This window comes from Macaca nemestrina, chromosome 5 (genome assembly GCF_043159975.1).
Source record: "Macaca nemestrina isolate mMacNem1 chromosome 5, mMacNem.hap1, whole genome shotgun sequence".
NCBI classification, from domain to species: domain Eukaryota; kingdom Metazoa; phylum Chordata; class Mammalia; order Primates; family Cercopithecidae; genus Macaca; species Macaca nemestrina.
This window is the reverse complement of record NC_092129.1, coordinates 85914248-85926335: the sequence shown is the minus strand read 5'-3', so window position 1 is coordinate 85926335 and position 12088 is coordinate 85914248. Positions and strand designations below refer to the sequence as shown.

The 12088-nt window shown below is 36.9% G+C and overlaps 1 protein-coding gene across 1 annotated transcript in view; it reads right to left on the bottom strand.

Annotated features, from left to right (window-relative positions):
• Nucleotides 1–387: 387 nt before the first annotated feature.
• Nucleotides 388–12088, bottom strand: part of LOC105499064 (SIM bHLH transcription factor 1) — an 81298-nt gene continuing 69597 nt past the window's right edge. Inside the window, exons 11-12 of the mRNA XM_011771480.3 lie at nucleotides 9483–9885; nucleotides 388–7132 (exon numbers count right to left, since the gene is read on the bottom strand). Coding sequence (XP_011769782.2) covers nucleotides 6402–7132; nucleotides 9483–9885 — 1134 coding nt within the window. The 3' untranslated portion in view covers nucleotides 388–6401. The remainder of the gene's footprint in view (nucleotides 7133–9482; nucleotides 9886–12088) is intronic.

Here is a 12088-nt window from a genome sequence, read left to right as displayed (position 1 = left end):
ATCTTGATATTTTGCTCACTTCATAAAAATGCTTTATAAAATACAAACTATATTTCCATTGAATTAGACAGATATTGTGTAGGTTCATTAAATTGGCCAATAGTTGACAATTTCTGAGTACTTTAGGGCAAAAGAGAAATTCTCAGAGGAGAAAAAGAAAAGCACGTTGGGCATTATGAAAAGGCTTAAAAGAGAAAAAAATAGATTGCCAGATAGAATAGATTGCTACCTGGCAATCTGTTTTTGTTCAACCTTAATTCTTCATTCTGAATTTTTAAACTACTTTGGATTCCAAAACAAAAATTATTCAGAGAATATTTTTAAATGACAACAAATTAAATAATCTCAATATTTTAGGTTTTCTTTTCATGTAGGCGTTAAAAACGTAATCTTTACTTTCAAATTTTCTCCTTTATTTAACAAAGAAGTCCTGCGTAAGTTGTCCTAATGAAACATTGGAAAACCATTCTCCAGCGTCTAATAAAAAACAGACCCATTATTTAATAGTTGCTGTGCATATGTATATGCTTCTATTCCCGGGTCTCTTACAGTATGTGTGTGTGTACATATTTGTGTGTGTGTGTGTGTGTGTTAGTGCTACCCATTCCAATAGAATCTAGAGCTAAAATGGTTCCTGTTTCTTTATAGTACTCCTTTGGTTGACAGTCTTCTTTGTCCTATAGAGATTTTTCTTTCAATGAATAACTCAGACTCAAACTGCATATTGGTAACTATATTTTAAACCAAAAAATTCCTCACATAATAAATACATTTTATGCACATTAACTTTGAATTTACTTCAGAAAACTATTTACAATATAAATAATTATAAATGGGAACACTTTGCAAGATATCATTGACATAGCTAATATTTTCTACTTTACATTCCAAAGTAAAATTTCAAATTACAGCTTTATACTACAATGTCACTAAAAACTATACATTGCAACATGGTGTTTGAAATATTGGTGATCAGTATCTTTTCTCACAAATATAATCCTTTTTATAGCACATTATTCAAAAAACAAATGTAAAATATTTTATCTTTTTTGAAGTGTCTACTCATAATGTTTCATTTTTTGAAATATTTCCCTTTGGAAAAAAAGAAAAAAAAATTACAGTACTTCCAAAATTTTTTCCAGGCCAATTTCCTTTCTTTTGAAATGTAAACACATCAGGGTTATTGGGTGTAAATTTAACTATGATTACATGTGTCCCAGGTCAGCAAATTAGGGTAAATTCCCCCCAACCCCATATAGATTTATGAAAGCAAAGTCCCATGCAGCAAAGTTGCAATAAACAAAACTGTAAATGTTTGGTTTAAAATTAGCAATTAGGATTTCTTATGTGAACCATCATTTATTTATTTATTTATGTGTGTGTGTGTGTGTGTGTGTGTGTGTGTTATAATTGGATATGGCACATTTTCATGAATATGATATAAAAATCATATTTTTGTCTGTGTGTGTGTGTGTGTGTGTGTGTGTGTGTGTGTGTGTGTTTGTATGCTTTCTGCATACAATCCTAGAGAAGGAACTCTGAACAAACCCCTATTTGGCAATGACTACACTCTCACTTTTTGAGTTAAGCACTATCCATATAACCCTTGCAAGAAATTAGCACCACACAGAAATTTCCCCCAAGAATATTTTCTATGTCTGATACCTTTTGCATGTGTCCATAACTGTTCTGTCATTCATTTAAAATTTAGAAAGATAACTAATGTTTTATCCACAATAAGTTCCACAGTAAGAACTGGTTCAATAGATTTTTCTGTCTTGGACATAAATCCCTATTCACAAAAACTTGCCATTTACATGAAAGTTGAATCATTTACTTGGAGAACCATAGGATTTACATTCTTTTAAAAATCATTATGAAAACAGGATGTATGTCTACATCTATGATTTGAGTGAACTAGGGAACCAAATCTGGGCATTCAAACATTTTAAATCAGAAAGACTTCATTTGGTTGTATTAAAGTGTAAGCTATTCCACTAGGCCAGGTGAGTAACCCCAAAATGGTCAAATGCTCAATTTTCCAAATATCAGCATTCACTCTGTCACTTCCAAATACTACTAGGACTGATAGATTGCACTGAATATCTTAGTAATATCCTACTCTTGAAAGAAGAGCTATACAAATCAAATGTGTATTCAGAAGGTTTCTTTACCTGTGCTGCCGTCCATCAAACTTACTTGGTTTAGACCTTGAAGGCAGAAGTCTTGTATTTCACTTTAAAATGTCTATGCATATTTTCCAAATGGTCTTGTATTATAATTGATCCTCATCCCCCATAAGAAGGAGAAATAAAAATTGGAGCATATTATCTTTTTTTAGAAGATCCCCTAAAGTTTCTTTTAAGTGGGATTCTTTACCCAGAGGCAGCATGTGACAACATGGTATAGAGTGAATTAAGAATAGTACCCAATGGAAAAATCTAGCCCTATAAAATATAACCAAGAAAGAGCAAGTGGTTTTTCTGTACAAATGCTGAAGGCAATCATTTATTGCATCTGGTCTCATTTTGAATGACACCTCAGCACTGTCATATTATCTTTTATCAGGCAATTACAGTTTAGTTAAGCAAGCATAATATGACAAAAGACTTGTGGAGCTGAAGCACACCTAAATATCTGACCTGTAGTGACTGTGACATTAATATTATGCATCCCAAAATAACATATCAAATCTGTATATTCCCAATAACAATTTAAACAGAATTTTCCCAAGAAAGATTGGGGAAACATTCATTTACTTCTTTGGTCATCCAAATTTTTAAAGTAGGTATGGCAGGTGAAATGGGCAGTAAAGATACTTATTATTACTAGAAAGCAGAATTCTACAAAACCATGAGTTATGTTTTACCTAATGAACTGATACATATTATACCGGTAATTGGATAGAGCACATTTTTATGTATCCCCAAGGTGATATAAAAATCATACTTCTCCATCTATTTCAATCAAATTTCATATGTCTCAACATTTGGCAAAGTTATGGAAATCAAGAATTAAAACTAAAGCCACATTAAGTTTAACTGATTAAATTATCAGGAACATATTTATTCTATATACTATTTTTAAAAGACATAGATGACATTTTCATCATGAGGAAGTATGTTCCTGCACACAACAAAATAATGTAGATTATAAACACATTTTAACACATTCACATGTATATTAAGAAGGTACATTGTCATCAAATGTCTTAACTTACCTTGGGTCATTTTGTGATAATCATGCCATATTGCAAAAAATGTAAGCTATACAATACAGTGAGTTAATATGATATTTTATGTAATGTAATAAAGCTGCTACGATAAAATTATTGACATTCAGTAAATTTTAAAATGGTTATGTACTTAAAACTGGGTCAATCTACCAAAATTTTGAATCAAGATATAATTTAGTTAATTCTGTATTCCCTTAAAAATATTGGTCATGTCATTTTGAAGACCATTATTCCTTCTGATTACTCTCATCTCATCTGTGAAATTCATAATTTCTTCCTTTCACCAGTTAACTATCTTCCATATAAAAATTCCACTGAAATTCCTTTAGTGACAGCCTTTTCTTTAATATCAGTTCATTTTCCCTGGTTCTTAAGTTTCCAGTTCTTTTAGTTTCTGTCCCTGGCACATTTGGTAGAAAGTATAGCCACCAGAAATACCCATCTGTGAAAATTATCTTTCCAAAATACACCACATTCATCAAATATTTTTGTCTTCCAAACATTTATCAATCTACAGAATTCTACAAAACCGTTAGCATTCTTAAGACATTACTTCATGTTGCAAACTGATCAAAACTCCATTTTATGTATTCCAGGATTTCTCATAAATAATTTTCTCAAAATTACTAAATACTCTTGTTTGTATCATTCAAAATTTAGTTTTTATTGTACAGTCACCCCTTGGTATAAACAGGGAGTTGGTTCCAGGACCACCCCCATATAACTAAATTCTCACATGCTCAAGTCCTGCCGTTGGCCCTGTGGAGCTCGCTTATACAAAACATCAGCCCTCTGTGTACTTGGGTTTCACATTTCTCCAAATACTGGGTTTTTGATCTGCATTTGATTGGGTAAAAAAACAACCACATATAAGTGAATCTGCACAGTTCAAACCCATGTTATTCAAGGGTCAACTGCACTTTGAATTTTTTGAAAATATATATAACCACTAACTTTCTCACTTACTTGCACTTTTTTGCATTTACAACACAAATGTTAACATTATCTAATTTTATGTAGCCTCTTCTTGCATACACAAATAACCCAATATTCATCTTTCATATTATCATTCAGATTGTCACCTACCTATGGACTGTCAAAGAACTGTGTGTTAAATGATGAAAATATACTACTAATCCCTGAGTATTCAATTTCATGTTCTGTTTCCAAAATTATGTTAAGTTCTTCCAGTACATTCCCCTCCTTAAATATGGCAAGAGTTTTGGGCATGAGACTCCTAGGAAATATTATCTATGAAATTTCTCTAATCACTTATATCATTTTGCTTTAATTACTAAAGAATAGTGCATTAAATAAATCTTGATATTTTTCTTCCTTGTCATAAATTTCTACCAACTACATTTTGGCTAAATCTAGAAAGTTAACTGTAACCTGCCTAAAGGAGCCCACACACCTGCTTAAGTCACAAAGCATCTAAACTTCTGTGTACAGAAAAACCAGAATGATCAGTCTTGACAACTCATAGCAGAGAGTTAATTAGGTAATAAGTTCAGTTCTGCTCTATCACAGAACATGAAACGTTAGGGCTGCCTTACAAACCAGGAAATTAGAGCCCGGGCATGGTGAATGATACAACTGTGATCGCAAAATTAAGTTATAGATAGGGCCAAAATTAGAATCCAGAGATCTAGTCAGCTGCCTTTCTACTATACCACACAGATGTAAGACCAAGTTTGTTGTTTACCAACAATAAGGAAAATAAACATTTTGCCTATTCCTTCAGAGTACTGCTCTTAGCTTTTAACTACTTGTCTATCAGCCTAAGCTTTCATCTTAGACCCTCGCCTGAGGCTTTCCACATGTTGTTACACTGGCACATACGTGCTTTGAAACATTTTCAAACACTTACGCTGCTGTCATGTAGCAATTCACTGGTTTTCCTTTTATTTTTGAATGTATCAGTCTTTTTTCTGGGCGAATTGGTTTGAATTTTTTTATTTAGTTGGTTTTCCAAGCAAACCCCAAATATGTCATTTACTTATGCTGAGCCTTTAAATTGTGTCTTCTGAGATATCATTTTATTTCACTCTGCCTCTGGCCTTTCCATATTCATAGAACTTCTTCCAATTGAGCACACCAGGTTTTTGATGTGCGTCCCAACATCTCAGTGTTTTTACTTAGAAAAACCCTTAGCGCCATGTCAGTGCAATCCTCGTCCTTGTCTAACTGAAAAGCAAGGTGAAAAATTACCTCTTCCTGATTTTTTATAATGGATACCAGTTGAAAACTCATTTTTGCACCATATCCAGAACCATTTCTCTAATTTATGGCTGAACCAAATGAGCTGGCTGATTTGAAACCACAAAGAAGTCAGTTTATAAGATGTATCTCTCTCTTCCTCAGTTATTTTGGGAATGGAAATTTCTTTAAGAAGTTTAGGCCGGGCGCGGTGGCTCAAGCCTGTAATCCCAGCACTTTGGGAGGCCAAGACGGGCGGATCACGAGGTCAGGAGATCGAGACCATCCTGGCTAACACGGTGAAACCCCGTCTCTACTAAAAAATACAAAAAACTAGCCGGGCGAGGTGGCGGGCGCCTGTAGTCCCAGTTACACGGGAGGCTGAGGCAGGAGAATGGAGTAAACCTGGGAGGCGGAGCTCGCAGTGAGCTGAGATCCGGCCACTGCGCTCCAGCCTGGGCGACAGAGCGAGACTCCCTCTCAAAAGAAAAAAAAAAAAAAAGAAGTTTAGTGTGATAGAGTCCAAGAAAATTACCCATTTTTTATGTATTTACATTACATAGCCTGTATTTCCATATGTAAAATGTATACCGCAGTTTGTAAGTAATAGTTTGTGTGTATGAGGATCACTGGATAGTCACAATGCAATGTTGTCATTCATCAGTCCTCTCACGTGGTATATATGCACACTTGATCTACATGAATATTTTTCTGTTCAAAATTTATCTCTTCTGGTTCCCATATAATTAGAGGGGAAATTTGTGTATTCAATTTAGCTTCATTTTCTGTGTATAACCCTGAATGCTAGTGCTATGTTTTCTTTGATTTTATAGGAACACATATCAAATACCCAGTAACTTAAGTTACCCTCTCTAACACTCTGTGGCATAGTAAATGCTGGTAATGGGGTATTAAACTATAAATACGTTTCAAAGATCCTTAAAGAACAAAATATTTCAGCAAAACATCAGCTTCCATTGGTTATTATAACAGATGTTCCCTTGTGTCCTTGTGCTGGGTCTGGTTGCATCCTTAGATGGGAAGTTACATCAAAGTGTGAGCCATTACAGCCCAAGGAATAGTTTCTAATGGTTTCGCTGTCATATAAGTGCTCCAGGGCATATCCAGTTAATGTGTAAGCATGCTTATCAAAATACTGCCGGTGAGAGCCAAAGCAGTTTGGAGAGACAGTAGGGTGGTCTCCTGCTGTCTGATGAGGAGATATATCCGAATGCAGATAGTCTTTAGCTAGGATCAAACTGGATTTTGAAATGCGATCCGAATTGGGACTACTTATCCGTGATAGTGTGGTGGGACTGTTGTCATAGTCATTTTCATGGGGGCTCAACATTTTTCCCTCTCTCTGCTGGATGTGGCCACAGGGTGAAGTGTTGGCAAGAGCAGAGCTGTGGCAGACTTCACCTGTTGGTGGGGGCTGTTGGTAGTTTGCAAAACAGAGGGAGTGTTTTTTCCCTGCCCCATTAATGGAAGCCAGTTGGTCTGAGGGGGCTTTCCTTAGCTGTAATCTGTTCTCTTCTTCTTTAATCATTTGCTGGGTGGCTCTTATAAGAGTTTCAATTTTGCTGGGTTCATGTGGGCTACTTTGATACTGCTCAGTACGATATCGGTCACCTGATTCACTGGCCGACCCAGGGTCTGGAGAACTGACCACACTATCTTCATCCCAATGACCTCGCCCTAGAAATTAGAAAAAGTCCAAAGTAAGTGATCTCAGAATTCACCCTCAAAAATAAATATATTTCATTTTCCTATTGAAATAAACTTTATATCTTTCATTTTTAATATGTGCACCAATATTTGAAATAGGCACAGGCTCACATGATAGAGTGTCAACTCTCTGTACTGGATTCATATAAAATCAGTGAATTTTAAATGCAGACCAAGTTTATAACAAGTTTCTTAGAAGATAAACCTTGTCCGTTGTGAATTACAATTAGCAAAATGGTAAAGTGTGTTTATACTTCTCTATGGATGTATGTTATTAGACTTTTCTGACAGGAAATAAGAGGAGGATGCATAGAATTTGGTTTACGTTATTCACTAGAGCACTGTCACGTTAAATTGATGCTTGGAAAATGTTTCCAATTGGATTTGAGGGAAATAATTATATAGGCTGAACTATTCTCTCACTTCCAAATAAATAACCTAAAATGTTAATATTGCTAAATATATCTTAAGTAGAGTTAAAATAAAGCCCTAATATATCTTAAGTACAGTTACAATAAAGCTCTAATATTCATTTTTAGAGTATTTGAAGGTTAAAAATATACATCTATTCACATAGATATATATGTAAGCATGGATGGATATAAATGAAGATTATAGGTATAGATACAATCTTGCCCAAATAAAACATAAATACCATCTTATCAAATTTGGTGGTAAACATCTCAGCTTCACAGGTAATCATATAGTAACTCAGGTACCTTAGATTGTTTTTGAAGTAAGGTAAAGAATAAGGCCGGGCAAGGTGGCTCACATCAGTAATCCCAACACTTTGGGAGGCCCAGGTGGGTGGATTACCTGAGGTCAGGAATTCAGTACCAGCCTGGCCAACATGGTGAAACCCCATCTCTACTAAAAAATACAAAAATTAGCCAGCCGTAGTGGCAGGCACCTGTAATCCCAGCTACTAGAAAGGTTGAGACAGGAGAATTGCTTGAACCCGGGAGGCAGAGGTTGCAGTGAGCCGAGATCGCGCCACTGCACTCCAGCCTGGGCGACAAGAGCGAAACTCTGTCTCAAAAAAAATTTTTTTTTAAACAATAAGGAAAGAAATAAAATATGGAGGAGTAGTGCATCCAAAGTATATTCCATAAACCAAATTATTCTCAAAACAGTCTGAAGTCAATATAAAAAGAGAGAAGAGAAACAAGTAGGAATATATGAAAGCTGTAAATTGCCTAATCAGCAGAGAAAGCCTGGATCACACTATTCATTGCTTTCCTTTTCTCTTTTCTTCTTGTTTTATTTCTAATATTTTCCTCCAGACCCTGTAGGTTAAGCCAGGATTTTCACTTAACTCTATTCTTTGGCAAGTAATTGCCCTTTGCTCTGGGTTTCCATTACCAGTCGACCAAACTAGGGATACTCAAAGTAAAATCAGAAAAATAGAAAGCAAGAATAGAAACAGATTAAAATTACTCAGCTTCTGAGTGGTATTTGACAGGAAGGTTTATTAATGGAAAGAATATTGCCTAGCACATTTCTCATTCTAAAGACAAAAGTAGTAGTATTGGGGCCTTCAGATCAATCCTAATGTCACTGGCTTTTAATGAAATAGGAAGGATTCCAAAGACCGGTCTGGACCCAACCTTGGAATGGACGGAATGAACTCTCCTTAACCAGTTTACTTTGAAATGAACAAAGGGAAGCATTAGCAACAATCAAGGCTTTAGCTATGGTGCCCATTTCAATGTGTTTATAAAGCTGTATAATTATCCCAAGGTGAAAATTCCAGTGCATTCTACATATTGCTTCATCCTTTGCTCACGGGATCATCATTGTGGGTTGTCATAATGATGGGGAAAGAACGGGAAGTTACTGGCATTTAATGCCCAGAAAGGTTAAACATCTGTGATATGTGTGACTGTCCATAAAACAAAGACTGGCCGTCTCCAACATATCAATAGTGCCCTCATTCAGAAACACTGCTATGACCAAATGAGCCTACAGACTGTTCAAGTTCACATTTGAAGCATGCAAAAACAAAAGAAAATAATGCAAGAGGAATGTAAATGCGTACACACTACAAATTCAATAGACATATTGAATAATAAACTACATAATTTCAATACTTTCTGATGTTTAAAATAGGAATCTTTTTATTCACTTGTCAAAACTAAATGTATTTGGCAAATACTAGCAAAATTCATAACAGAGTGAACTTTTTAAAAAAAAATCCCATGGGTTCTGATTTGTAAATCAAAGAAGAGAACTATTTGGTCATTCACTCTAGTGTCACAATATGATGAACCTGCCCAGGGCCTAAAGCTTGGAGTTCGGGAACCCTTTCACCTGCTCTTACCATGGATCCTGTGGACTGAAGCGATGTGAGGCATGCTGTTTTCATAGGCTTCTCTGCTTTCCGGCGAGGCCTTGGTCAGGGGCAAGGCTGCGCGAGAGCCCCACCAGGGCTCCCTCCCGGCCTGCGGCGTTCCCAGGAAGTACCTGCCTGCCTCACACAGGCCTCCTTCACAGGCCTGGGTATGGAAATGCCTCTCTTCCACCAGCCTGGAATGGTCAAGCGCAAAGCCATAGCAGAGAGAGCTGCGGTCCGAGAACTGTCTGTAGGCGCACGATGCATCGTGCTGGGAGCCAGGCCTGTCGGCGGGGTCCAGAAGCTGCGGAGAGGCCGTGTCGGTCAAGGGACTTCCGCCCCACTGGCTGTCATGATCAGATTCCGATCTTTCCGTGTGAAATCCCGAATACTGAAACCGAGTAGGGGAGAAAAGTTCATTTCAAAAATCGATCAATCAGTAAGCGAAAACAAACAAACAAACAAAAAACAGCTTTTATTTACTCTACAAGGACCCTTAAGTTCTAATTGTCCTGAGGTCGTCAAAATAAGCGTTGCTTTGGCATCATGGCTTGGTGCACACCTAGTTAGGTGTGCACACCTAACTTGGAATTACTTAATTCATTATGATGCTTCCAAAGAAAATCCTTTTGGCTGCTGAAAGCAGGAGATAAAAATAATAATGACAACCATCGACTGAAGTACTAGGCCCTGAATGAAGTGCCTTATATGAACTATCCACGTAGCTCCTATAGGAAACCCTTAATGGCGCTATTAGTATCCCCAGTTTATGGATAGAGAAGCTAAGGCTCAGAGAGAGAAAGTGATTTGCCCAAAGTCACAGTGTTAGCAGGTGACAGAATGAAGATTATTCAAACCCAGGTTCTTCATCTACCCTGACAGTATTGCCAAAGAGAGATTCCAAGTAAGTTCCATATTTTATTTCTATTTGCCTTCTACTTTTTTGTTGTTGTTGTTGTTGTTGTTGTTTGTTTGTTTTTTGTTTTTTTTGTTTTTGACAGGGTCTGGCTCTGTCCCCGACTGGAGCGCAGTGGCGTGATCATGGCTCACTGCAGCCTCCATCTTCTGGGCTCAAGCAACTCTCCCAACTCAGTCTCCTGAGTAGGTGGGATCACAGGTGTGCAAACATGCACAGCTAATTTTTAAATTTTTGGTAGAGACAGGGTCTCACTTTGTTGTCCAAAGTGGTCTTGAACTCTGGAGCTCAAGCAATTCTCCCACCTCAGCCTCCCAAAGGGCTGAGATTACAGATATGAGCCACAACACCCAGCCTACATTTTTTCTTAATTAAAACAAACAAACAAAAACCTAAGGTTTAAGGCACCAATGTCCTGAAACTTAATCTTCAAACTTGACTGTTAACTCTCTGAAGGCCCTGCTGGATAGATGGCAGAATAGTTAATAAGTGCTTACATAATTCAATTGCAATGTAACTCTTAAGAAGTCTTGTCCCATATAAGAGCTGGGCCTATTCACTAGCATTTGCCTCTTGTTTAGAAGATAAAACTTGAAATATGCATAGGGTCACCAGAAAATAACAAACTACAGGCATTGCTGTGCCTTGTTGGAATTAAATGGCTTATCTACTCCCAGACTATTTGGTCAGGTTTTGAAAGAAAATATAAAATGCTTGGTAGATCTCCCTCAAAAGTGTGCTCAGTTTGAAGGCCCTCATGAGCCACTAAAATCAGTAATATAATAATAATTTTTACCAGTTTTGGGTTGCCTAGTGCCAAACAATTCTAGGTACTGTAAAGAGATTACCTACTATGATAATGATGGATGCCATTTATTGAGAGCTTACTATGTGTCTGGCAATATGCTAATCATTCCATATACATTTCATCATTTAATCCTCACAACCACCTGAACATAATATAGCTCCATTTAATAGAGGAAAAAAGGACATTACTACAAGTTTTAATAAGATGCCACAGCCACCTCACAGTCTATCTGGTCTCAAAGCCTGCACTTAAAACCATGATTTTACATTTCAGATAAAACACTGTTAAGGAAGAAAGGAGAGAAAAAATGATCCAATGTTAGGGAGATTTGCAAAGAAGGAGCAGGAAGTGTTTCACAGTCCCAGGAACCAAAATACAAGTCCATTTTAGACTTTTATTTCTTACCCCAGAATAAACAGGAGTGGGCATGTTGGTGTTGTGGAGGGAAGAAGAAGAATTCCTAGTCTCCACTGCTGTTCCCTTGTCACCCACGATGAGAACTTCACAGGACAAAACAAACCTTCCCCTTACCAGTAGGCCCACCCTGTGGGAATAAGAATCCCGGCTCTTCCCATTTCAGTACAAAGAGGCATCTCAGCCGAGGGCTCTTGGGGACAGAGAGATGAACTACACAGGTTCCTCTGGGGAACCTCCAAAGTATGCCAATATGGCATGCTCAGAACAGAGTCCTGTGCAAATTCCAGGTCGAAATTTTTCCTTTGCTATTTCTAATTATTACTTTAATTATTTTCCACATGCACATATGGTCTATCACTATATTCCATCAAGAAAAAAAATTAGAAAATCCACCTTCTCTCCCTGCAGGGTTGTAGGATAGGAGACATCAAGGCATCCTGGGACTCGGATCCT